This window comes from Ixodes scapularis, unplaced genomic scaffold (genome assembly GCF_016920785.2).
Source record: "Ixodes scapularis isolate PalLabHiFi unplaced genomic scaffold, ASM1692078v2 PGA_scaffold11__112_contigs__length_91849675, whole genome shotgun sequence".
Taxonomy (NCBI): Eukaryota; Metazoa; Arthropoda; class Arachnida; order Ixodida; family Ixodidae; genus Ixodes; species Ixodes scapularis.
The window spans coordinates 25,531,800-25,559,489 of NW_024609837.1; the positions used below are offsets into that span (position 1 = coordinate 25,531,800).

Sequence of the window (27,690 nt, forward strand, 5' to 3'; positions counted from 1 at the left end):
GCGTGCTCTTCCGTGCTTTGTGCCAGCACGGTGCAGTCAGCTTTGCATAGTTATATGCAGCTGAAAAGGTTACTTTCTAAAAGCAATTGAGTTACAGTCAAAAGACTTACAGTACAAAAAGACGTGACAGAAAAAGCAAGGAACACGCCACGGCACTGTGGTGTGTTCCTTTCCGTTTTGTATCTGCTCATTTTGCACCTTACGTCTTTTAACGGTGTTCCTCACCAATACACTCCAGCATCTATCTTAACAAGTCACAGTTACTTGAGCTAAAATGCAATTAAGCTGGCAACAATTACTCTCATCAATCTATCATTTACAGTCATGGTTACTCAGAAAAATAACTAAATAATGCTCTAATTATTTAAGGGTATCTCAGATGTTTCCAATGCAGAAATGATATTCGCACAGTTACTTCTTGATTTTTGCACCCTGCTCGCAACAGAGTCTAAGGTGGCGCTGATGCTACATCACTGTGAATTTGTGTGTTTTTCAACATATATTTGAGTTGTTGCTGTAAGTGAATTAGGTTGCAAGTTACTCTATACATGAAGTTACAGTTACTACAATTTCGTTGTAACTTGGAAAGCATTTAGTTACAGACATTGTAGCTCAATAAAATAAGAAAAATCAGCTCTACAAATGGGTTGCAAGCATGCCTCCTTTGTGATGGCTGTCGTTGGGACATTTCTAAGATTGATGCATAGCATTGGAATGCTTTAGAGCCTGCTTTCAATGGTGTGATTTGAAAAGTTACGGCACTTTAGTGGCTTTGATCAAGACATATAATCTAGTATACTCTACTGAATGAAACACAGAACACTTTCTACAAAGCAGCAATACTCTTCAATGAACAAACCTTATACTGATCTGAACCCTCTGGAAACAGGTACAGGGCAGATGTAAACAGTCTGTGAGACTTGATCAGGTTCAGGCACTCTTCAAAGTGTGATTCACCTGAGAGGGCAAGTGGGAAAATGTTTAGATAAACCATTAAGAAAAAGTAAAGAAATAGCAGACACAATACGGAAAACAGAGCAACCACTACATTAACTATCTAAGTATTACATGCAAGTTCAAGATCTCTATGTGGAACTCCAACGAATTGAGCAGAAATATTCTATTCATCAGACGATGAGGTTTTCAACTTTTCATGGCAGTTCCGTGGAGAAAATCGTATAGTAAACTCACAGAACTCTTATAAAACTCCCTGAAATCACTTAAGTTCCAATAGAGCTCTGCTTAAGAGGACCCTACATTGTGCCTGCACTGTTAACATGATGCATAGAAGGGAAAAAACACTCGCCACATAAGCTGATGTTTCTGAGAGCCTTTTCATGGCGTCCTAGGTGCAAGTCGATCTTGAAGCGGCGGTAATTAAGCTCCAGCTTGTTGAGTTCGTTGAGGAAGGGCACATACTCCTTGGGGTCCTGTTTGTAGAGCAACAGCATTGACGAACACAACCACTTTAGGTCACTGGCGTCGTTAAGGGAATGAACACCCTCAACAACTGCACAGGCATGGCAACTTCTTCGCAGGAAAGTGACTTTACCTTCTGAGACTTTTCGGCTACCATGAGGACAAGATCGAAGTTGTACGTTCCAAGGGCCACGTTGAAAAGGTCGTTGGTGTCAACAAGATAAAGGATGTATTTGAGCGCTTGATCTAACGTGGTCCCGTGTTCCTCTGCAACTCCTGAAAGAACCCCCATTGGGCGGCGCTCGTTACTTAAAGGAGTTATAATGCAAAAATTAAGCAAGTGAGGTGACTTAATATAAAATACTCATGGGATATTTAATGTACACTCCAACTTGAACAATGTTTAGCACTCCAGGAATTACGAAAATTCATTTTTTATTGTTTGCAACTTGGTTGGTGTCCGGACAACCCTGCTGGAACTTTGACGTGATATTTGAATGGTGACGCATGCTCAGACAGGAAATGATACTCAAAAACCGTGAGATGAAATCAAACAGTTAATGCTCTCATAGTTTACGCTCTCTGTTCATGCTTGCCACATCGCACCCAACTGCTACTCTCGCTTCCTACTACCACTGGGGACACAGGCTGATGTGGAGGCGAATAACATAACCAATGTTTTCAAACATGGCGGCCTTGCAGAAGACACAGGTTCGTGTTTCCCACGATTAGATTGAACTTATCCAGGAAGCTAACATATTTTTAAAAAGAAGTAACTACTAAATATAAAGTAGCATGCACCGGATCTCAGTGGCATACCAAAGAATACCGTGCATCCGCCCATTCCACACTAAGCGCCCACCCCCAAAATTTGAAACATCTGAAAAATATGCACAGTACATATTACCTATATGTAAAATTGATGACCTCACACGCGCCCATCCCCTATTTTTTCGCGATTACCTTCAAATTTTGAGTGGGCGCTTGCTTGGTATTTCACGGTAGTTACAGATTCTATTCTGTGAGTGGCATGACCCCTTTTAAAACATAGCATCTTCTGCTTAGTCACAATTCAGGCATGTTAAGTATTCACCCTCTTTTTAGTATTAAAAGTACTACAGTGGAATCCACTTATAACGATGATGAGAAAACCCGAAAATGCAATCATTATAACCAATTATCATTGTACCTGGACTAGAAACTGTGTTTTTCTAGTCTAGAAACTGATAATTATAAGTAGTATATCATTATATGTGGTATCATTATAAGTGGATTGAACCGCAGTAGTAAAACTTCACCATTCAGAAAAGTTCTGGATGTAGCAACAGTACAATTAGTGAAGCAACATTTCATATTCGACCATATAGAGGTATTCATGCCTGAATGAATCATTTGTAAGCAGACAACGGTACAACATTTGGGGATGAGCAGAATCACAGAAACGTTGCAGTTCCCTGAAAGACATTTATTGCAGCAGGTGGTCATTGTGACTTTTATAATTGTGTTGGCATTGCACAGTGTAATCCACTGACGACAACAACTCCATTTATAAAAAGAAATAACCATACTGCTGTTACATTAGACAAATTTTACGAAACAAAGAAACTTCCCAGGAAATTTCAACAGTGCATGCCCGCCGGAACTTGCAGTCATACCTTTCAGCTTGTGGATCTTAAACAAAGCCTGGTCCAATTCTGGCTCATTCTTCTTGGCATGGCAGGTCAGGATTGACAAGAGGAATCTGGATGATAAGGTTCTTAGATGCAGCACTGTACAACTAAGAAACCACAAAACTATTTTCTAATTAAGGCAATGAATAAAAAAAAAAAAAAGATCTCAATATTTATAGTTAAAGCCCCTAACTTTATGCAGTGCAAAAATTTGAAATTCTGCAAATTCAAACAGAGGAGTCTGCACAATTCTGTGGCAACATTGAACAGACATAAGGTACATGTAAACAGTTTATTTATGAAACAATTTCAGGCTCCAAACATGCTTGCATAATTTAAAACTGAAGGAAGCTGTTGGGGCTGAGCATCAGGTGATGCTTTGTACTCTCTCCACTACGGCTGAGCCCTTTGATTGGTGGCGGCTGCACCACCTAGCCATTTTTTTTTAAATTTATAAGGTTAGAATATTTAGATACAAAATTAAATTTCTTCAACAATAAAAGATGATGAGGCCATAGAAACCTTTTTGCCATTAACTAATAAGAAAATACTACTGTTCCGTCCCCTTTTGCCACATTTCACTTAATTTTTCATTTCGAGGACGTTTAGCGCCATTTTTTGGAAGCAATGGAGAAACAGCGTTTCTCCATAGCTTCCAAAAGCGACGTGTTTAACCTTTTTTTCGCATTTCCGCAAAAAAACTTTAATTCTGCAATTTTTCGCGGAATCGCGCAATTGCAGTAAGCTAGGGCCTCTATTTATAGTTACCTACTATTCAAGCTATGGATCCGCTGGTGTCGGCACATGGTTGTTTGAGTTTTAAACAAGAAGGCGAATGGAACATTGAAGGGTGCAACGCTACAGCTGAGGGTATCACCACTGCCAATACCGTCACTTCTACGGCTAGTGCCACCGAACGCTCCGAGAGTGTCGCATTCCATAGGCGTCTGCTTGAACTTAAAAATCTGACCAATTGAGCCATCCGATTAGCTGAGGGCGGCCATATTGATGCCGGGAGAAAAAGAGAAAGGTATGTAAAGCCACGTGGGAGCTCCAAACAGCTGTTGAATTACAACCGATCAGAGGTTGATATAATCATACTGACTTCTACTAGGCCTTTTAATGCCGACTAGCCTGTGGACTGGTCCATGATAGAAGAGCATTAGTACGTCTGCCCGCAAGTAAGCAGGCTCTGCCCACCCTAATTAGATTCAATTTCACAGCGTCGTTACTCTTAAACCATCGACTGTGACACAACAATGCAGTTCCACACTAAAGCTTAGGAGTTTCGGTACTTTCGGAAAATTCAGTGATTCATGCTACAGTAATAGAACTGCCGCCAAAGCATCACCAGTGAACACCCAGGGGCGACCTTGCAGATTTTCGGGTAGATGTTACAATGCAGATTATTACAACGTTAAAGGTGATATACAGCATGCCACATACAATTCTTAGGGTCTGAAATTATATCATGCCTTGTTAGCTCGCATGAAACCATTCCGAGTGATACGGGAGGAAGTGAAAATACCTGTCGTAGTCCAGTCGCTCCAAAACGTCCCTCAGGGCGTCGCAAACATGGTCGTTCTTGCTATGCTCAAAGCGAAACGGCTTCTTGGAGCGCGAACGATAGGCCGAGGCGTACAATGTGTTCGCCACATCCTGGTCCCTGCAGATCAAAAATAAAAACAAAATAAATATAATTACAATTTGCTAAAAACAATCTTTTTTTATCCCTTTATTTTTAGGTCGAAGTATCGAAACTTACGACAGTTCTGTCAGAAACAGGTTGATGTCAGTGGAGTTCCCGATTTGGCTGACAAATTCTTCCAAGTGCTCAAGAAAGGCCTGAAAAAAACCAAAAACAAAACCTGTTTGAAGTGTTGGCATATTTTTATAAAATTATTGTAACTGCGGGTCTGGATTAACAGAACAGATGTGAGAAACCTCATGCCGTTCCAGTGTGTAGATCAGGGGTGGCCAAGCTACGGCTCGCGAGCCGCATGCGGCTCTTCGCGTGGCAGAGTGCGGCTTGCGACTCCCTCCCCTACCCTCCCCCTCCCCCCCTCTCTCTCCCAGTCACGCGAGCACTTTACCAAAAAGAGAAACGGAACGCGTTTAAATCAAAAGACAGGTTGCGGTTTGGTAGTCTTGTGCTACTGCTACCTTACCTACACTTGGACTACTTTTGACTCGGATAGACTGAAAGTAGTTCGAGTTTTGTTTATTGCCCTAAACAAAATCCCCCCCCCCCCCCCCCCCCCCGTGGCTCTTGGAAGTTTCGTGGCTTTGTTTGCGGCTCTTAGGCCGGGTCATCCTGGCCACCCCTGGTCTAGATACTGCACAGTGGCTAGCGGTATGAGCTGGAATGTGCAAGCGGCAACCGAGTGTACAGCCCACGCAGTATAGCGGGCATAAATTAGGGTGAGGAAGATAAATCATTATAAAATAATATACCATACCTCTATCAGGACCGGATCGGTTGTGTATATTATTTTGTAATGGTTTATCTTCTTCACCCTAATTTATGCCCGCTATAGTGTGTGGGCTGTACTGCTTAGTCGTCGCTCCCACATTCCTGCTCATATTGCTAGCCACTGCATATTTATCTTTATACCATCTTTATTAAAGGGCAACTCCACTCAATTCCGAAAAATTTAGGCTTACATGGGATTCAAATTCACAAAGCACTACTAAACAACTCTACGTCTTCGGATTCGCGAAATGTGAAATATTATTTGTGTAATCTTTATATAAACATCAGCTGATACCAAAACCGAAACTTCGGTTGCGTCAGGCAACATTGGTCTCGGGTCGTCAGAGTCATGGCCACGTCACGTCGAACCATGTGGTCTTGTGACGTCCGGGAGGGAGCGAGGGACAGGACAAGCTACGCGGGCAGGTCGCTCCGCATGGCGTGGACGGTGATGGCCCGGGGGAGAGGGGGAAGGGGAGAAGACAAAAGAGGAGAAGGGGACCGGAGAAACAGACCGATAAGCGCGCAGGGCAGCGCAAACTAGCGCATCCGCGTTACGGTTATCACGTGAACGCCCGGTCAGCCAACACCGGGAGTAGAAACTCATGACGTCATCGTTCAATTTCGCTCTGAGAAGTAAAAACAAGCAAAACGTCAGAATGACGTAGTCATGCCTCTGACGTAGTGGCTCAACGTTTGCCGCTCAAACTCCGTCGCATTGACTGCGTTGACGATTGCGCCTCGCGTCGCGCGCTAGAGTTGGCAGATTTTGGCGACCTCACTTGAAGGTTTGCTGGCCAGTTTATTCAATATATAGACAGAATTAGATCGTAATATTTGACATGGGGTCTTCCTATATGATACCGAAGAGGGCTACATAGTTTTCTAAATATCAGAAATGAAGCGGAGTTGCCCTTTAAGTGAGAACATAAAATAAAAAGGAGACATTGGTGCTGCTTTAGTGGTGCCAGCTACTCAATTTAGAGTTTCATTATGCCCACCTGAAAGGATTAATTGTTGCTCATATCACCGAATAATAAAGCTTTTAAAACCACTTAAAGCTCAACAACGTGTCTTCCTAAAATTAGCACCCAAATTACCGTTAACACCACGTAATTTCTATGTCGATGTGAATAAAAAAATATGCAATTCGTTCATCAATATTTTAGCAACTAATCCATTCACATAGTTGAGCCGAGGGAGCGTCTTCACGAAGCCCCGCCGAGCACCAACATACCGCAGGGTCGTGATCGCAGAGCAGGTTCAAGTTGATGCGATGAACCTTCATCAACGAGAACGCCTTTTCGAACTCGATCCTGCAAGATTGAAGAAAACAACGATGCATTGTTTTAAATAAGACCCGCCACAAACGGAAGTTTTCGGTGTCACCTGTCGAGATGTTCGCAGATTCGGTCCAACACGAGGGCACGCGGGGATATCGTCTCGAGGTTCCCGCGCGGAAGTTGAAGAACGACGCGACCGTCTGCCAACACGCTTGTCACGAGCAGAGATCCACGCTCCAGCTGCCGCGGGGAGTCGTCCAGTGATGCAGAAGGGTTTCCGTTGAGAATGCCTGAGGGAAATTACGTTCGCATAAAAAAAGAATGAGCGTCGTGTGGTCCAGCTACCGTCATGCTTGGAAGTTCAATCACATCAGCGGCAACAACTGCACAATACAAGAAGCAGTAACCAGCATGATCGTAACGACGACTATAAATTTCATTATACCTAACTGCAAAAGCCCAATCCCAATTCTCGTGTTGTGTAGTTCCGCTACGAATAATTGAGATCACAGTGGTGAACAAATTCGCTGAACTTTCTTTAGTATCGAGCAGGGGTTTTAAAACTTTTTAATCTTAAGGAACCCCTCACAGTCTCGACATTGATGTAATAAAGCAGGACAGGGGCCTAGATTCCTAGTAAACAGTAATGCACATACTAGCGAGCACTTGGCTCATAGTTTAGCATCGATAGGCGGTACAGGTCTGCTAGCATTAGTGCTTAAACTTAACAAACGCTTTACTTGGGGGCAGGGACGGTCAAGCAAATTTGGGAGCTTGGGGAATTCGTGAGAGTGTTCTGGGAAATCCCCGTGTTCCCAGGAACCCAGTTTGGGGACCCAAGGTTTAGAGGGCCAACCGTCGAAAGCAACGTCGCAAAGCGTCCACTCACTTGGTAGGTCATGATCGAGCAGGAGGCAGCGTAAAGTGTGTGCGTGCGTCGTCAGGAGCAAGAACTTTCCGTGGACTCGGAACGAGGTGCAGTTGTCGCAGATCCTCCACTCGTCGCAGAAGAGCTCAAAGCGGTCGGACAATCCCAAGACCCTTGGCTGCGGTGAAAAACATTGTAAGGAGACTTGTTACCCATCATAGTCCTAAGGTAGAAGATCTTAAAGGGACACTGACAGGGCATTTATGCTCGCCAAGGTTTTTATTTGTATGTGACATATGAGAGTTCAACTAACCAGTAAACTATTCGCGGCTCGACATTTGTTTTCTTTCTGCCCGAAAACCGCCGATTGAGAACTGGCCGGTTTGAGTTGAACTCACTCTCTTCTCCGTGGTCATGTGCCATTTTTTATGGTTTAGACACAAACACCAAACATAATCAAAGTCGTGGGTCATTGAAGGCACACACACAATATTAAAAATAGAAAAAAATATGATACCCCTTTTTGTGGCTTCTAAAGAGCTCCAGATATGTTGATTGGAAAGAAAAAGTTGCACAGCCACATGACTTATGCCAACTCTCTCCTCATCTATATTTCTTATTCCTCCCCAGCCCAGTTTTGGTTTCAGTTTTGAGCAGTTGCATTTTTTTTACATTATTAAAGATATATGTGACGCTGTAGAAAAATAGTGATTTGGTAGTCTTCCGACACCTTAAAAAATCTCCTGGCAAAAAAATTAAAAAAAGATTTGGGGGGGTGTCAGTGTCCCTTTAAAGACAATGCAGAGAAGTCTCATCGTTGATCACCTGCTTCAGAACTTCGCACACCAAGACAGTCCTGCACGGCTTCGGCAGTTCCAATTGGATGCCATCTGAGCGCAGCCACGGTTCGAGAGTTCCAGCTTGGAAGGAACGAAGATGCCTCAAGTTAGAATTAGAAAAACATCACAAAAAAGTAATGTTTTATACCCGAATGCAGCATGGCCATAGATTGAAAAACCAGAAAATACACACATGCAAATACATACCTTTCTGTGGGAAAAATTATTAGTAATTTCTAGTACATCACAAGGTCTGTCAGCTACTTGTCACCATCGTCATATTCCTATATAATTTGTGACGACAGCCCCACTGCTTAAAAAGAATCAAGAGGATCGTCAGTCACCAGTGGTTTGGCCGTAAACTGAACAGACACTTTAAAGGGCAACTCCGCTTCATTTTTGATATTTAGAAAACTATGTAGCCCTCTTCAGTATCATATAGGAAGACCCCATGTCAAATATTACGATCTAATTCCGTCTATATATTTAATAAACTGGCCAGCGAACCTTCAAGCGAGCCAAGTCGCCGAAATCTGCCAACTCTAGCGTGCGGCGCGAGGCGCAATCATCAGCGCAGTCAATGCCACGGAGTTGGAGCGGCCAACGTTGAACCACTACGTCAGAGGCATGCATACTTCATTCTCACGTTTTGCTTGTTTTTACTTTTCAGAGCGAAATTTAACGATGACGTCATGAGTTTCTCCTCCCGGTGTTGGCTGACCGGGCGTTCACGTGATCACCGCTGCCCTGCGCGCTTATCGGTCTGTTTCTCCGCTCCCCTTCTCCTCTTTCGTCCTCTCCCCTTCCCCCTCTCCCCCGGGCCATCACCGTCCACGCCATGCGAAGCGACCTGCCCGCGTCCAAAAAAAAAAAAAAAAGAAAAGACCTGCCCGCGTCGCGTGTCCTGTTTCTCGCTCCCTCCCGAACGTCACAAGACCACGTGGTTCGACGTGAGGTGCCCATGACTGTGACGACCCGAGACCAATGTTGCCTGACGCAACCGAAGTTTCGGTTTCGGTATCTGCTGATGTTTAAATTAGGATTACACAAATATTATTCCACATTTCGCGAATCCGAAGACGTAGAGTTGTTGAGTATTACTTTGTGAATGTGAATCACATGGAAGCCTAAATTTTTCGAAATTGAGCGGAGTTGCCCTTTAAAACATACGCTTTTCTTTTGTAAACAATGGGCTCGGGACCCGAGAGGGGTTATCATGTCTTTTACACGACATGACAGTTGGTTTCAAGCACAGTCGGTAGATAGTCTGAACTCACTGCTTGGAAAGCATCAACACCGATTGTAGCGCTGCGTTGAAAAGCTTCTACGGGTTCGTGGCCCCCTAAACTCAAGCCTAAAATTCCCATTATCTAACTTGAAAGTTTTAATAAGAACTGAATATGACACCAAAATTAATAACACGAAACTAGAAAAACAGACTTGTACCTTCGGACAAGCTGGCACAGCGGCCATCTTGGAACTGCAGGCACACCACACTGCCATCCGGGCTCGCTGATACAGTCCGCACCGAATCCTCGAGAGGGGACACAATGCTGAAACAGGAGTGCACAAAGGTTGGTGACATCTTTATTTCCAAAAGTTCGAAAATTACTGTACAAGGGAGCATAACAATAAAAAATGTAAGATTTGAACACACTCCAAGTGACCAAAATGACACCCCAACTACCCTTCACCTTTACAGGTCTTCAATCATACGCATACCGTAAAATCCCGTGAGGACGCCCACCCAAAATAAAGAGAAAAGCAATAAAAAACATAGGGTGGGGTATCTTTAAAGATGCGAGATTCAAAAAATTTATAAAAAAAAAAGTGATAAAACACTGAGCCATCTGCTACAAACAACGTGAAATGGGAACTGATGCCGCCGGTCGTGGACCCGGCAACTTTGCGTTGCACGATGCGATAAACACGCGGTCGTTTGCTACAAACTCTCGTGTTACGGTAAAAGATATCGCGGATTGCGGGCGCCGCAGTTTCACTTTACACAGTGCGAAGGACACGCGGGAACCTGCCGCAAACTCGCATGTCATGGCAACCGATACCGCAAATCGCAGATGCAGCAGATTTGCGCTTCACGACGCAATAAACATGCGGGGACAACTCGCATGTCATGGGAACCAACGATACAGCATGCACGGATCGCAAACAAAAAACGAAAGAACCCACTACGAACTCACGTGCTACGGGAGCGAATACGGCAGATTGCGGATGCAGCAGATTCGCATTTCACGATGCAATTAGCATGTGGGATCCACTCACGTGTCACATGAACCAATATTGCGTGCGCACATAGCGGTACCACAGATAGCACAATTGATGCGATTCCCGTCGAACATTGTATGATGTCCGACGGGATAGGATGTCCGAGGGGAATCACATCAACCACACAATCTGCGATACCGCTACGTGCGACGAGAGTTTGTAGCGGGTTCATGCGTTTTTGCCGTTGGACGGTGTGTCCGACAGGAAATAGGGGATGGGCAATGTTTTGTAATTTTTCTGTTTAGTATTTAGTTAGAGAAACGGGATGGGCAATCTCTCGGGGGAGGGTGCGCTTACAGGAGTTATCCTCTTCTCATTGGTTTAAGACTAAAAGTAGTACGCTCCAACTCCATCTGACTCGTTCTTAAGAATTTTGCAACCATTTATACACCGTACGACCAACTTGATTTGTGTTTCTCTTAACCCTTTGCCTACTGCAATAATTTAAAAAAAAAAAATCCAAATATACCGATTTTTAAAATTTTACCTTTTTACATTGGATGTCAATGACAACCGATGTAAAAGAAGTTCAAGCTAGCGCAAACAGTCTGCATCACCTGCTATGTCAACGTTCATGCCCGGCACAGCACTGAATTGAAAATGCGGAGGTGCAGGGGGAAGCTTCTCCACGTTGAGTCTTATCCCCGACACACCGACGCAATGTCCTCATCAGAATCCGAGTCGTCGGAGCTAAAGTAAACAACTCAGTGGCCTCACTGTCACTGTCGGATGAAAGGTTTATGTCCCTGCCGTCCAAATTGGAAAACATGTCGTGAAACCTTCGTTTTCCCTGCATTTTTGTTGCACACTTGCCACAAGGAACACCACGTCCAAAAGTGAACGCCGCCTTTTTTTAAAGCTGGTTGCTAGCGTTGAACCGGTTTTCAGCCAACTCTAGAAATTTATCAAATCTTTTGCATCGTCTTTTGATGGCACGCAACGCTAAACACACGTCGACTAGCCCAGATCGTCTTTGGTAAGGGACATGCGTTTTATTCAGCGTGGATGAGGCCAGCTCGTCTTCAGGAGTACTAGTAGTCATACAGTGTAGAGGAACCCACCTCATCCATGGTAGAGAAAGGGTTAAGGGTGTTTTACAACTGTTTAACTGCATCAAAACGCCGGATCTTTTGCTATAATATTGTACATTGCTATTTGTAGTTCTCTTCTTCGTGTCTGTGTAACTATTATACAATTCCTTGGTATTCTAATGAATATTGTGTTTAGTGTCCTATGTCACAACTATTGCATATTGCCATCAGCAGATCTAGCATTCTCCTTAGTCTTCAGCCCTGTGTGAATACGCCAAAGTTCCTACGCTTTTTGATTTACCTATGCCTGGCGAGTTCTCTGGGTTACAATTTTTTTGTAATGTCATAATTAGCAATATACCGTAATATCCCGAGTCATCGCCCATCCCCGAGCCATCGCCCACCCCATGTTTTGGGCCAATATCGATTTCCGAAAAAACACCGAGTCATCGCCCACCCCTTCAAATACCCCAGCGCGGACTCTGCGATCCGAGAACACTCATCCTACCCGAATGACGCGGCCGCGGACCTTACAGTTGGATGACGTCCGTGACAAAGTAAAACGAAGGGGGGAAAGACACTTCTTTTTGTTTACGCATTTCCTCCGTGAGCGACCCCAAAGTGGTCGTGTATCCGTGCGAAAAGAAAACGATGGAGATAACAAAATAAGAGTTTGTTAATGTAACCGCAGAGTGTTAGGTCAAAGTCTGTCTCCGCCGAAGTAAGGTCACCGCGAACCCGCTCCTTCTTCCCGCCCGTCGCGACCGCGGTTGTGCAATATTTTGGTTAAAGCCAACGCGTAAATAAAGCTTTGCTGGAACGCCCTACACAGACGTTTGCAGAGCGTCCCAACCGTGCATTGATAGCCTGCCGTGCACGGACGCATGTATGTACGCACCAAACAAGAAAGTTGCGCAAGAGCTTGCGATTGACAAGGCGCTCGACTTGGCCCGACGCCAAAGTATTTGCCAATGTGACCGGCGGCTTTCCCGCTTTCCCAGCATTGCTCTTGGTCGCTTCTTTGGTCCGCTCGCTCGCTCGCTCGCTCGTTGCGCCTGGTCGGTGTCTCTATTTTCTTGTAGACTTTTCTTTTCTTTACTAACTAGGAGAACATAGTGGTGACATTCTTTCACGGAACAAACGTTCGCGCTATATGCAGATCGGCGGTGTTTCTAGCGCGTATGCAAGCAACGGACTTCGCTATAGTAAAATATTCTTTCGTGAGCATTTTTTTCGATAAAACAATGAAACTAAATCGAGTTTTGAGTTTGATGTATCTCTTGTTCATCAGCGCTAGATACGCAGAGAAAAAATGGTTTTTTCCGCTTTTTTTCAAGTTTGTGCTCACCCACCGAGACATGGCCCACCCCACTTTTTTAATGAATTTCAGGCGGAAGGGGGGTGGGCGATGACTCGGGATAATACGGTAGTATTACATTTAAAAGTAAAATATATATGTATTCGACCACCTTACATTTCATTTTTAGTTTTTGCTCTAGTTTAAATTTCTGCATTTAAATGTTTATTTATTTACTATTTTCACATTTATGTCGTCTTAAATAGTTTCCAGACTTCAAAACTGCCACATGTCCCCAATCCGGGGCCTTAGCCGAAAAGTTTGGCAACCCCTGCTCTAACTCAATCTCTCTTATTAATAATGTTTTATAACTCGATTTATAAACTGTTGCAATAGCAAACAGTTACAGTAGCAAACTGTCGTAACAGCAAACTGTTGAGAAAGAGTAAGCTGTCCACAAAGTGACTGTGTTTACTGCTGGAACAACTCATCACACTTAAAACAGTTAATAAACTTTCCATTCCACTTATAACAAGTTAAACTTGTTCCAACAGTTGTCCGTTTCAGAGAATGCAGTTATTTCCACCGCTCCAGGCTCCTTCACTTTGGGTCTCGAGACTTGCAAGCAGACTCTCACCTCGCAATAAGTCGAGTCTTCCCTTCCCCGTGAACGACGTCGACCCTTGCGAGCTGGTGGACGTTGTCCTCCAACGTGCAGATGCAAAGAATCTGGTCCTCGGAAACCCACGTCCAATGGTGGCACCAGAAGGGATGATGGGCAGGTCGAAACTCCTCCCCAAATTCGATTCTGCAAACAGAGGCGGCACCAGGCTCCTGCTGGGTCGGGATCCAAGATGGCAGGTGCACAAAACCGTCCCCAGTCGTATAACTAAAGCCAAGTAGAACAGTCGGTGCGGACTATTGCCCTGCCCTGTCTTGCCCAAACGCTGTTCTTCATATTGGCACCATATTATAGCTCCTGCTACAAGGCAGCTTGCTGCTAGCCCATGTTTTGCAACCATGCTCGGAGGAAACGAAGCACTGATTGTAGTGTATGTAGATAACCTCAAAGATCTACTTTATGGACATGTGCCTATACTATGGCAGTGCCCCCTTTGATCCTCTCCCATGGTCTACTGACACTGATGCGGGCTCGGGGCAGCGTGCTTAAAAATTGGTGCCTGAGTTGTAACTACTCTCATCCTGCGGTCTTGATTCACAGTCAACACTATTGAGGAAGTGACTAACTTGGAAGAATTCCTCGTGACTTTTACGGTTTTTTTTACAGCACTGCAAGGGCTTAATTAAGGGAAGTGCAACTTTTATTCATCTTAATGGTCCAACCTGTAAGGCCCGTAGCAGCTTGGAATGGGCGACGTTGTTCTGAATCCGTTGCCTGCGCCGGGGCCGTCAAGTTCCACTTTGCAGTTTGGGGTCTCCCCTTCTGGTTGCACAAAACGCCCTGTCATAACAAAGTACACGTCCTGCATCAAACTGATTGACAGAATTGCATAAATGATGAGATCAGAATCCGGAACCCAGTGGAGATGCCGCAAGCTATGCGGGATGAACAATTGCATTCTTTCCTGAATAAAGCAAAACGAGTAAATCAGCTTTTCAATGGCAGATGTCATTTCCTGCGAGGGATGATTTGCAGTATTGTTGAGACGTTAAAAACTGTGAAGATACTGGTTTGGATGTTCCCTCAGGTGATACTGGTTAGTACTAGTATCGTACCTCATGCGACTATTGGCGGTCAAGATATGTTTCAGAGGAAACTACTATAGTCAGCTATTTACAGGAAAAGACATTTCACAGTAGCAACTTGAGAATGTAATCAGGTTCTTCGTAATTGTAGTTGCACGCGAGGATGACTTAGATAAGTTGGACCAACATTAAAAAGACACAGAGGCCATGTTTAAAACAATCAGATTATTAGACACTTCCAAAACAAAACAGAACAAAGAAGTGAGAAAAAGTTACAAAAAACTAGAAATGAGAAAATAAACATGGTATGTATGCTCACGTGTAGTATGATCTAACTTCCTTCTTCAAGAGCAATACAATTCTTCCAAAACGACAGGATTATTAACCAAGCACGCAAAAGAAGAGACAAAAGTTGCAAAAAAATATAGTAAATTTAAAAAAAAAAATTTTAAGAAAGAGTATGTTTTAAGACTGCTTATGTGTAGGAATGCAAAAGCATTCCTACACGCAGCGCATTCTTACAAGCAGCACGCCACATCTTCCTTTCGCACAAAGCGCTCCGGCGGTGACATCACGCTCCCCCACTGCGCAGGCGCGGCAAACCCCGCCGGCCTCATGACGGCTTCTGCGACAAGACATCTGCGTAGCTGTGCTTTTCTTTTTGTTTTATTTCTGAGGCGCATCCACTTTGAACTTAAGCGCCCCGTCGGCTACCGCGATGAAGCATCTGTGTGGCTGTGCTTTTCTTTTTGTTTTAATTCTGAGGCGCGTGCTTGATGAAATAGTTTTATGACCATCCTTTGGGGACAACGCGGACGGCTTTTCGTGTAATGGGACAAGTAAAGCTTTCGCCTTAAAAGTTGCAAGGAGAGCTAAAGGCTGCTTCACACACTTGCAACTGCTTACGAAAGAGTACTTTGTGATCCCATATGACGAGAAAAAACATTTTTGTGAAAAATTCTTTTCTTATTGGCTCGAAAAAACTTCTGATGATGTTATAAACTAACGTTTCTCATAGATAGTGCATACATTTAATCTCGCAAATACTGCAAAACCTTCGCTTGAGTGAAATACAGTTCCAGAGCCACCTGGTAGCTGGCGCCAGCATGCCAGTGTACACTCCCTCCTCATAAGAGACCACAAGAACTCGGTAGTAAGCAAACACAAGTGTGTAAACATTACAATCACAAACATAGTGCACGACAGATGAGACAAAATTTGCAAAGGAAGTTTAGCTGCAAAAGTGGTTCGTAAATAAAACGGGGTACAAACAGAAAGCAGCGCGAGTCAAGGGAAAAGAAATGACGTACCTCCGTCGTGCAGAACGAAGAGGATGCGCTTGCCGTTCTGCAGGACTACGAAAAACTCGTCGCGACGTCGCTTGACGCCGAAAGCGACCTGGTCCACCGAAACTCCCGTCCTGACTTTGTAACAACACATTGGCGGCGGGACGACGGTCGTCCTGAATGGCGTTGTCAAAACACGGTCTGCCAAAACAAGATGGGACAGATGATCAGTGGGGAATATTAAGGGGCCCAATGGCCAGAAACCGAATTACTACTTCACAGTGCAGAAACGTTTAGTAAGATAGAAAACCAACTAGCCCAAGGTGCGGTGTTAACAAAAACGAAAGTTTTTCTTTACTCGCCGATTTCCGTTGGCTACAAGGCACACAACCCTTTGAAAGAATCTACTTTAATGGTTCATCTCGGCGCCTTTCAGCGCAGAATGTCTTTAATGGGTTTAGTTTTTCAATAATTGTCACGAATGAGCGTCATGAACGATCCTCATGGATGAGTGTTACATGATGTTAGTTTTTTATATATAAACATAAATCTAAAAAACATAAAAATAAAATAAACCTCAGCATGTGGTTTGTGCGGGACATACTTTGTGCTCCCTTGTCTTTGTCAGCATGATCAAGCTTGTGTAAAGTCTAATTGTTGCTATCTTTTTTTTTTTCTTTTGTAAAGTAGAAGTTTTGTATGGTAAAAACTGATACAACAAAGATATTGATATAGTAGGGAAAAGTTTAAAGTAAACTTGCAATGCTCGTACGAGTGGCTGGCCATTACTGATGTTGGAAACCATGTGGCCTGCGAACCATACACTGCATGTTTATGTGAAGCTGATTTAGCATAACTGGAGAATTTGACAAAGAATATGTTAAGGGCTAGGGTTTCATAAAATAATTATATTAAGAAAAGTGTTATAGAAAAATGTAACATGCTAACTTTAGCGAAAAAACCCCAAAGTGGCACATAATTACAGACAGATTCAATATGCTCATCAAGTTTAACAGGAAAATGCCTCCCAGGACGCAAGTCTGGTCAACTGAGCAAAACTTAGGATCACTCCCAAGCTCAGAAAAGCTCACAAGTAAAAACCTACAGCAGCCCAAAACACGCTGTAGAATCTGTGAATTCTAACTTAAGTAGTAGAATTAAGGTATGTTTAAATTTTTTATGAGCAGCTCACCCGCATCGATAACCGCGACGACGGCTGCACCCTCTGAAGTGACCGAGGGACCGGCATGGACTGCGTGGGACCACGTGTACCGGTAATAAGAACCGCTCGTGCAGAGCACGTGCAGTCGAAGTGCGCTGCCTTCGTCCCAGGCAACGGCGGCCAGTTTTTGGCCCAGAGCGCCGTCGTACTCCAGCGTCTGCTTGAGGTACCAGTGGTAGTTGTTCACGGTGTACAACAACACTGAAACGTGGAGATAAAAAAAAAATTTTCAGTTTTATTTTGACTTTTTGATCAAAACTTGATACGCGAAACTGTGTTTTTATTTATTTATATATTTCAATATCCTGAGAGCCTGGAGGTATTACAGAGGGAAGAGGGGAGGGGCAATAAACAAAAACTATGGGATATAAACGAGTCTAGTACAAAAATGCAGAAAAACATGAGCAGTCAAGTCAAGGATTAACAAAAAAAGATTGGTTATCACAATTAACCGAACACTGACAGAGAGAGACACTAAAGATTCGGGAAGGTGGCTTCATTCGGATGACGTTTTGGAAAGGAAGGAGTCGATGTGGACATCAGTGTAACAGGGATGAATTACGACTTTGAATGAATGGCCAATGCGAGGGGAGATACACGAAGGAAGAAGAAGCTTATCTATTAGAGGAGGGTTAGAGCGAAAAAAGTTTTATAAAGGACGCAGCGGACGGGTGCTAACTCCAGTTCCGGGCATGCAATGCAGTGAATCAGCGTCGCCACATACTCCTTTCGTACTGTTTCTTTTTTCTTGTTGTTTTCAAAAAACCTTTGCAGCTGGCCAACTAAGGCCAACCCTCTTCGAATTTGGCACACTTTATTCACTTTTTTTCAAGATTAAATCAAAGCTGGCTTCAGGAAGAATGCAATTTTGCGGAGATTGAATATGAACCCGATGCATTTTTTTAGAGCTGCCTAAACTGGAGCTGACGGGAGCAAACTTTACCCATGTCTTTTGGGAGGACGGCACAGTCGTCGGTTTGGAACGTAGAACCCACCACGGCAAGAACCGACGAATCGGTACTCCATGAAAGTTCCTTCACCTGGAAAGCGAGATAATTTAACTTGATTGAGTTTTGTTTGTGACCGTGAGCCCATAATACAGGAACAAGAGGCACGAACGGAAAGGCAACAGGTGTAGTGCAGATCGTTAGCCAAGTTGGTACTGGGTCTTCAAGAGCATAACAGTGCTTGAGACAAGGACAAAGGTGGAGACTAGACAAGTCAGGTAAACTGGACAAGTCAGCGCTCTATGTTGTCAAGTCTCCTCATCCTTTGTCCTCGTCTCAAGTACTACTATGTTTCTGATAACAGATGTAGGCTCGACAAGACAAATGGCCTAATATATCAAAACCAAAAATTCACTCCTGCCTAAAAAAAAAGAATGTATTCATTTATTTGGAAAAAATAAATAAATATGGTAATGTTTTCATAAAAAAAATAGATGCCTACTTATTCACATTACATTAAAAGAGAAAGAGAGAGAGGCAACATCTTGATGGCATTTGAGAAATGAGGCTTGTATGCACAAATGGCAGTAATCAAACAATTAAAGAGTGTACAAAAATGGTCAGGCAAAAGGTGGGTATGCCACATGCATGTCAAGAAAAGGACAATAATCAACCCTACTCATTCAGCACACATGGTTTGGCCTCTTAGCTTCGTAGAACAACCAGCATCAAAAATAGAAAAAATTTTGTTCTCGATCTAACTGACAGTCGAGGGCCTTGGGGACCCCAAGAAAGCCTTCAAGGATCCCGAAGGGTTCGCGGACCCCCCTTTGAGAACCACTAACCTAGACTGTAGTTTGCATGAGGCATACTTCGCATAGTGCAACATATCAGCTGCGGTCGGAAAGATGGAGAATCTCTCTACTTGAATGGCGCCGTTGGAAAGGAAAGAAACAGACGGGCCCAGCAAACTAAAGCAACAAACCTCAAATTCTCGAGGAGCAAAGGGCAGCTGAAACTCGCCGTGGTTCAAGCCATTCTTTTCAAAAAAGATTATCTTGTGCTTGTTTGGAAGGTGCTGGCTGGATGCAATCAAACTCCCAGATGGCCTGAAAGCAAAACGGTATTCGGCTCAAAATATTGCACGGCTCAAACTTTCATTCAAACTCGTGAATGAAGGGACCATGAAATCTAAACTAGCAGCAGGAAAACATATTATCCTCCTCTCTCTAATGAGACTACATAATCAAAACATCATTGTAACGTTAAGCGAAGTCGTCACGATTAGAAGCTTCATTCACGCTTTCTTACAGAAAACCAGCACATGGAAGCAAATGCAGATACCTCTTTTATGCTTGTTCCTTTAAAAATCTGAGTGCTTCTTTTTGGGGAACTGAGTACTACAAAAATCTATGCAATGCCATGAATTTGTGGGTCCTTGGATTTTAATAGTTCGTAACTCAATACTGTTGTACTGCAGTTGTGAGTATGAACTCACTTCCAGCTAAGGGCTTGCTCCAGTCCGTTGATGTCTTCACCGGTGTACTGAAGTGCACCCTCCCTGCTCCAGATGCGTAGTTTACGGTTACCTGAAACACAAACCCAATGAAGCATTTAAGGACTTTATACCACTAGTGCCCCGATTTGATTGCAGCATCCTTTGACAGTTTTAACAATGTTCCATATCAAAAGGTTTTCCCATGCTTCGTGCAACTGTTCCTTACCGCTGCTACACGTAATTGACTGAAACATCCAGGGCCCCCAAATGTCGACGAGTCCTTTAATAACATTTGTCCTTACGTTTCGCACCTTTTCCCTGCGGGTGTTTTGCACACTGGTCTATGCTAAAGGTCCACAAACAAAGATAGGATGCTTTTTTACCCATCTATTCCCAAATCATAACGGCAACAATGTCCCCTGCCTATGTGAGCCCAAATGTCTCACTACAATATCAAGTAAAAGCCTGCACGCCAAGGTGTGAATGACCACCGGTGACAATTACCGGTGTGTTACAAGAGCATGTCTGTAACAGTGATGCAGCAGAGAGTTGGTAACAATGTGTGAAGAATTCTGACAAGTTGTGGAACACTATCATATGATACCAGATAATTTTCTGACGAGAAACCATACAACGTGCGTGATAACATTCAACAACAAGGCTGGTCCAGAATGGCTCATACCAACCTTCCACTATAAAACTCAGCACTGGCTCTTCTAAAAGATGCATTGCAATCGCACGCTGTTCACATTCTATGTTAGCATCTTCACACAGTCCCCATAAGAGGATGATATCTCAAAATACCAATTTAAGACGTTATAAGCGAGATTGCAGCAATCAGTGCGGTATAACAAATTGCCATAATACATAATGTTTCATCCTAACTCCCACAGCTCTACTTTATTTGTTCCTGTAAACTGTCACATTCTATTTGGCAGAGATTCTAGATACATTCAAGTCTTCCATTCAATTCTTTGTTGCAACCTGTCCCCAGTTTTCTCAAATGTGATATGTTCTCAATATGTAGCCTCAATGCTTTGATCGTTTGCACCTTAGAGAGTTTATCTGAAATTCATGATTGTAACTGCACACATGCCGAGGCTATAATAGGCCACAGGATGTTAGAAAGCATCCAGAAAGACTATGTACAAGTTTTTCTTACATTATTTGGGCAGATATTATGCATGGACACTTATTCCCTAACCATTAACAACAACACAAACCCCCTCCCATCTAAATCAAGAGTCAAATTTTGGGGTTTTATGTGCCAAACAATTGTAGGGCATTTGGCACACCCCAGCGGAGGACTGAGGAATAATTTGGACCACCTGGGGATCTTTTGACGTGCAACCGAAAGGCTCGGTTGCACGCTCAATGCAGAGGCTTATTGCGCCTTCTCCGCAATAAGCCTCCGTCAGATTGCGGGGCAGCCTAGCCGGGATTCAAACCCGCCACCTGGGAAACAGAGTGAATAAATTAATAATTTAATGGCTCGTAACAATACATAGCAACAAGGTGAAAGAAACTTATGTGACACTGCTTTGTGAGAATGCTATGTTGACTGGACGCACTCCAAAATATCAGGATTTCATTTAGTATAGTTTTACGTAAAAGAGAATATATAAAGTGTTTCAAATATATTTTATAGAAGCTTTTCCGAACATACCTCTCGAAGGGTCGACGGACGAGGTCACAAAATACTGCCCGTCACCACGCCATGACACCCGTGGTTGCCGATCGTCCCACGAAGACACCGGATCCGGGGGCTGCAGTCGTGTTCAATGGATGCCAAGGTTAATTAGTACCGATTCAAATGCTTCAATTTGCATCTTAAAATTACTGTCACTGCCAGAGAAAGTTTTTAAGTGGCCTGACGCTACCTTCACTTCCACCTTGGCAGCCTGTTTGCCTTCAGAACCATGAAACTGAGTCTCCTTTGAGCCCCAGCCCGCCGTGATCGGGCTGCCTGCACAAAGCAAGCAACATAGTGTCATCCAATCATGGACCTCTAAACAATGGAGAGAACGCGAGGCGACACCGCTTACATTCTCCGAATTCGTCCGGGTGGAGGCTTTTCTCGGACACTGGGTCGAAGTCTTTTGTCATCAGCAACACTTTTTCCTCCCCTGTAACGAGAACCAAAAAAAAACAACTAAGCTAGTGACTAAATGCCACAAAATTTGGGTGCGTGTATCAAGCACATAGCCAGGGGGGGGCCCATGGGGCCCCCCCCCCCCGAAATCTTCAATTTTGCTAGGACCTCCTCTCCCCCCTCATACAGCATTTTGTCATGGGCGAACCCCCCCCCCCCCCCCCCCCCCCCGAAACAAAATCCTGGCTATGTGCCTGGCGTGTATGTTTATATAGCATAAAACTTAGTCTGCCTCAACAGGTGACTTGTCTCCCAGCTGTAGATGAGAAATTTAGCCGGTGCAGTACAACCACTAGCCTGGGGTCTTTAACGTGCACCACGCAGTAGTGATACACGACCGTACGCCGGTACAATGCTCATCCAGATCGAAACAGATAGGAGTGGGGACTGAACCAAGAATCTTTGGGTCCTGCAGCGCAAGCTTTCGCTTCACGTGCTACGAGCTGGTGTGCACTAGCCCACTTGACCATCAATCCCCCCCCCAATTAAATGAATTTTCACCATTCTACGTTGCTTTGTGGTTATATGTGACGTGCAACAACTGAATGTCCACAATATGACTAGAGGTAGAGTGAGTCTGAGCTCTTGAAAAAAACTCGCACAGTCTAAACTCTTGGCTGCTTTAGTTTACATGGACTGTCAAGCTGGGGAGTGACGTGCAGCAGAAAACGCGTCTGCCACATACCCCATCGCTGCTGTGACGCCGCCAGGGTCACGTCCGGCGACAGCGTGACACTTTTGTGACGTCATCGGGCGGAAATCAAGGGACCACTCTTTGGGGCGTGGTAATCACACCAGTCAGAAATCTGTTCCAGGCACCATAGCCATATCTAATCCAATTGCACAGGGTTGGGTTTATATAGCTTTATACGTAATCACTACTCTCGGGCAAAAAATGTTATATGTTAACAGACGTGCTTAAGCGATATCTGGTAAGACAGAAATGCCAAGGTAAAACAGAAAAAAAGAAAAGGAGTTTAAACATTGCAAAGCAGATAATTTATTTTCTTCCAACAAAACCAGCTGGCCCGCAATCCCAATTTGCGATTGTTTGTGGCAAAAGAAAACAATGGATGACTACGGTAGGCTTAGTGAGTTTCTTGCTGTAATCAAGTGATGCTATGGCATAGTTACTTGAAACTGTGCGGCTTGGGACACTCAATAAATGTACGCTGCAGTCCCTGGAGATTGACTATTCTTTTTTGTTTTCGGACACACCCAATACATTATGCGGTCGTCAATGACAAAAAGGCTATACACTGAAAATGTCTTGACCTGTCTTCACTTTTTTTCTATTGCTTTTTTATTATCCCTATCACTGATAATGTGTTGTGACAGTAGAAAGATGTTTAGTGAGTTGGTTACTGCATTCAGTGATGCTATAACATAATTGTTGGAAACTATTCAACCTAAAAAAAGCCAACACACCCATTTTCTTTTTTTAGTCTCCCCACATACCTGACACGACAACAACGAGCTCGTAATCGGGGCTCCACTGCATGGCCAAAATGCCACCCGAGACATTTCCGACCACTTCTGCCTGAAATAAGAGAGAGAGCTTCAGAATCACCTACAAACGTTCATGTAATCGGTGCCAGTAAATGATGTTAAGAGAGAATACCACAAAAACAATAAAGCATGCCGACTTGACACAGGGAAAACAAATTCGATAGACGTTTTACCTCCCAAGCGAAAGGCATCGTCAGTACCATATTTTCTGAAGGGGCAAATTTCAGTTTAAGAAATAAAGTTCTTCCTTTGTTAGTGTGCACTTGTGCTAGTCCATACAAGGGACACAGTCCCCACCTGGTGCCTAGTTCGCACATGAAATATTATCATACACAGCATACCTTGACAAATGCCTGATTTATTAGCCCATAAAGAAGCTTGCATCAAACTTAAAGTGTAATTAGTGCACTGCATATTTGTGGAATATCCGCAATCAACTGGCATATGCAGATAAAATATTTTCAGATTTAGCGGATTGCGGATTGATGCAGATGCTGGGGGCTACGGAAGCGGATACCCGTGGGTTTGGATAGTCGGTGATACTTTGAAGTGCATTAACAAATGTTTTGCGGGAGCAAATTATTCTCTTGGAGAAAAAGTGCCGACCGAGGAGAAATTTGCTCTTTACCATACAAGCCACAAGAAAGTAGAAGCAGCCTCTTTTCCCCCTCCCTAAAACTGATAGAAGGTGCTTCCATTATTGGATGTTGTGATATTTTCCCAGTGGTGTGCTTGCGTCTCACCAGCTATATACCAGTACTTCGCTGAGGTGAATGACTGCCTTTCCTCTCCCACTTTTCTACTGTTTGACATAAATAAAATTATGCAATGTTATTAGTTCGTCTTTTGTTAGTTTTTTAATGTTTAGAAAACGCATCTGCTTAAAATATATGTTATAAAGTAAAATAAAAAAAAAAAGACTTCTTTTTTAGTGCCTTTTTGGACAGTGTCACAGACACCCAGAGCAATCTCATGATTGCGATCACCTCTCCTGTGATCCGAAGTGTCTCTGGAAGGATGATCGCATAATATAGGATAAGTACAATAAATATAATAGATGACCATTGTAACGGAGTGCGGTCGTGTAGCACTACTGCGTGGTGCATGTTAAAGACCCCAAGCTAGCAGTTGTACTGCACTGGCTAAATTTCTAATTTACAGCTGAGACACCAGACGCCCACTGAGACTGACTAACTTCCTGATGCACAAACACACACACAACACAATTATTGTAAAATAAAAGGCAATAAAATTACTTTCACCGTTTTTTGACTTAAAGAGTCTTTTGTGCAAAGATACACAAATGGCTTATACATAGGGTTCCGTGTTTTAGAGTAAATAAAAAAAAAAATCCGAAATACACTCGTTGGTAAACTTTATGTCAATTCGGATTTATTATAAAAACTCAAAATTTCGAGGACACAATGACAAAATAAAAAGCAAAAAAGACGGTGTTTTACAAATACGCTTTCTAAGAGCACAAGGTCAGCAGTCCTGAGGAGATGCAACTTCAGTTTCCTTTGCAAACTCGAACTAATGACAAAAAGGGTTTACCTTTTAGCTCATCAAAGTTCCTTTAGGACAACATGTCACGGCACCCAAATTTTATTTATTTTGTTTTTGTAATTTTTAAAAATTGGGAACACAGTGAAATAAACTGAGAATTTCAAAGAACTGCAAATCTAACAAAAAGAAACTCGATAAACCCTGAATTTTCAGCGAAAAATAAACTCCGAAAAACACCCTCCCGATTTCATGAGAACGAAACTTCAAAAACATAGTATCCTACTCATAAAGTACCATCCAGATGCTTTTTCTTTTCATTCACGTTTGATTTTATAATGCAAAATGAATGCGCGGAACGCGGGTCGCATGTTGCTCCGAATTTTCTGGACGTAGTTCGGATGCAGTTACGAAGTATGTGGATACGGTCCGGATGTGGACGCAATAATTTAAAAACAATGCGGATCCAGCTCGGATGCAGGTACAAGGTCTGCGGATGCAGATGACCAAACTGTTATCAGTGCAGGCCTCTAATCATTATGAAAATACGCTGTCATTACCAAAATCCATCAGTCGAAATTCACAATCTAGAAAAACAAATTCTTGTGTAGTCCGCACATGTAGACAGTCCAAAAATATGAAGGAGTTTGACAAGGAGGACGGACAGGACAGACATCTTTTTCCTGTCCGTCCTCTTTGTCTAACTCTTTCGTATTTTTGAATCTATTACCAATGCGCTCAATCCAAGACGGTCCACACAGCATAAAATTTCAAGTTTTAAACATGTATGGTTCACTGATTATAGTCCAAAAAATATGGTACATACAAAGTAAATGTAAGGGTCTATCCTAACACAGGGCCATCTGTCGCGAATGCCCGTATAAGCTATGGGGAGAGGGCTACGATTTTTGTTATAAGCTTACGCATCCCTGCGGACAAAGCAGGATTGTAGCAGCCTTTCGTGGTCACCACCTCTCCTCTTTCGCCAGCCAATGTTGCCACGGCATTGAAGTCGAAGGGGCGAGAGGTGGACAACGAAAGCTGTTGAAATCCTGGTTCATATGCAAGGATGTGTCAGTTTGTAACAAAAGCTGTGCCCTCTCCCCAAAACTTATACGGACATTCCTGATAGATAGCCATGTGCTAAAACAAAACCCTTACAATTGTTTTGAGCATTGTGAAGCCTGGAGGCTATAAATGCCTAGTCAATTTGTTGCCTTGTTGGGTCAAGTCAGGATATTTGTCTTCATTATGATGCCTCCCAACTTCTAAAATATTTTTATTATTTAGAATTATTTGGAGTATGAAGAAGCGACAAACCATTATGCTCAGAGGTTCGAGAACGGGCAACTCACTTTTTCTGAGGCAACATCGAAAAGCAGGATATCTCCAGCCTTTGTTGCAATGCACAACGACTGGAACTCGGAGATGAATGCAAAACCCAGCACTCCGTCATTCTCGGGGTCAAGCTCGTCAATGACATGCTGCCTGGCCTGGAGATGTAGAAAAGAAATGGGGTCCTTCTTTTCCTTACCTGAAGTTTAGGGCAGATATTAACACAAAATCTTTTTAATCTTATTTTTATTTTAATTATTATGGAAGTGTATGAAGCAAGTCTTTATGTGACATATTCATTTTACGAACATATTTACAGCCTAACTTTAAGTCCTATTCACCGGTTGAACTTCCTTGCTTGTATAACTTAAAAACACAGGTAATTACTATCACATTTTCCAAATGAGAAAGCTTAATTCGAAGTAAATTCACTAAATGAACACTTGCAAGATCTCCATCGCTAAATTCAAGCAACTTCACGAAGGAACACCCCTTGGTCAGTTGCCATTGATGTCCGATACAATATATGTCCTATGCAAACATGCAGTTATTAACTGATTACACTGATCACTTACGTCCAATGTGCCGTTTAGATGTATGATGCGGTTTCCAGTCACAACATACCCGTCACCTGTCTCCGCGTCAGAACAGAACTGACTCCTGTATTTAATATCGGGTATGCTCGAGGTCTCTAGGTTCTTCACTTCCAGGTTCCTCATAATGTCGAGACAGGTCGGAAGTCAGCGCTTTGAGATTGTCGTGTAAACTTTCTCACATGCTCACATCAACGGATAGCGCCGATCACACGCTTGCAACGACACGCGCATGAGGACGACTAGAGCACTATATAGCTCCTACGGAGCAGAGTAGCGCAATCCTTTGAACCTCGTGTTTTGCCGACAAGATGGCCGACAGAGCGGCTCGGCGCGAGTCACGTGGTACTCAGGGTTCCAAGAGGCGGCCCGCCCTATGGGAGAATACATGGAGATCGATACAACACGGCTGATTAAAAAATGAACGGCGAGTTCACACTTTTCAAAACTAGTCTGTCATGAAGTTAGTAAAGCACTAAACACTTTGTCAAAGCTTTAATAATATCGGATGCGTGTGCAAATTTTGAGAAGGCAATTTCCAAGGCAATGGCGTTTGAAGCAGACGATTTTTGCTCGCAGCGGAGATGGGCTTTTCGGGTTGGCCGGAGCGGGTCACGTGAATGGTGTGACGTCGCCGTGTCGTCTGCTGCATGATGCCGCTCAAGCAATTTTTTAAAAAAAGTCAGGTTCTTGCGGGTCACAAAACTTAGCGCAAATTATTCTAAAATGTTCCATTATTATGTCAAAAATGATTGCCATTCCGTATATTCCCACA

The 27,690-nt window shown here is 43.4% G+C and overlaps 1 protein-coding gene across 1 annotated transcript in view; it reads right to left on the minus strand.

Moving 5' to 3' along the window:
• LOC8041073 (putative elongator complex protein 1) overlaps positions 1 to 27,062 on the minus strand; it is a 33,882-nt gene extending 6,820 nt beyond the window's left edge. The window contains exons 1-24 of the mRNA XM_029989244.4: positions 26,898 to 27,062; positions 26,343 to 26,480; positions 23,434 to 23,515; positions 21,869 to 21,949; positions 21,704 to 21,789; positions 21,490 to 21,589; positions 19,824 to 19,914; positions 19,311 to 19,434; positions 18,322 to 18,418; positions 17,349 to 17,579; positions 16,181 to 16,357; positions 14,508 to 14,625; positions 13,801 to 13,971; positions 9,999 to 10,105; positions 8,539 to 8,633; positions 7,735 to 7,891; positions 6,952 to 7,135; positions 6,800 to 6,878; positions 4,855 to 4,934; positions 4,618 to 4,755; positions 3,075 to 3,160; positions 1,553 to 1,695; positions 1,307 to 1,430; positions 860 to 957 (exon numbers count right to left, since the gene is read on the minus strand). Coding sequence (XP_029845104.2) covers positions 860 to 957; positions 1,307 to 1,430; positions 1,553 to 1,695; positions 3,075 to 3,160; positions 4,618 to 4,755; positions 4,855 to 4,934; positions 6,800 to 6,878; positions 6,952 to 7,135; positions 7,735 to 7,891; positions 8,539 to 8,633; positions 9,999 to 10,105; positions 13,801 to 13,971; positions 14,508 to 14,625; positions 16,181 to 16,357; positions 17,349 to 17,579; positions 18,322 to 18,418; positions 19,311 to 19,434; positions 19,824 to 19,914; positions 21,490 to 21,589; positions 21,704 to 21,789; positions 21,869 to 21,949; positions 23,434 to 23,515; positions 26,343 to 26,480; positions 26,898 to 27,041 — 2,931 coding nt within the window. The 5' untranslated portion in view covers positions 27,042 to 27,062. The remainder of the gene's footprint in view (positions 1 to 859; positions 958 to 1,306; positions 1,431 to 1,552; positions 1,696 to 3,074; positions 3,161 to 4,617; positions 4,756 to 4,854; positions 4,935 to 6,799; positions 6,879 to 6,951; positions 7,136 to 7,734; positions 7,892 to 8,538; positions 8,634 to 9,998; positions 10,106 to 13,800; positions 13,972 to 14,507; positions 14,626 to 16,180; positions 16,358 to 17,348; positions 17,580 to 18,321; positions 18,419 to 19,310; positions 19,435 to 19,823; positions 19,915 to 21,489; positions 21,590 to 21,703; positions 21,790 to 21,868; positions 21,950 to 23,433; positions 23,516 to 26,342; positions 26,481 to 26,897) is intronic.
• Positions 27,063 to 27,690: the final 628 nt, after the last annotated feature.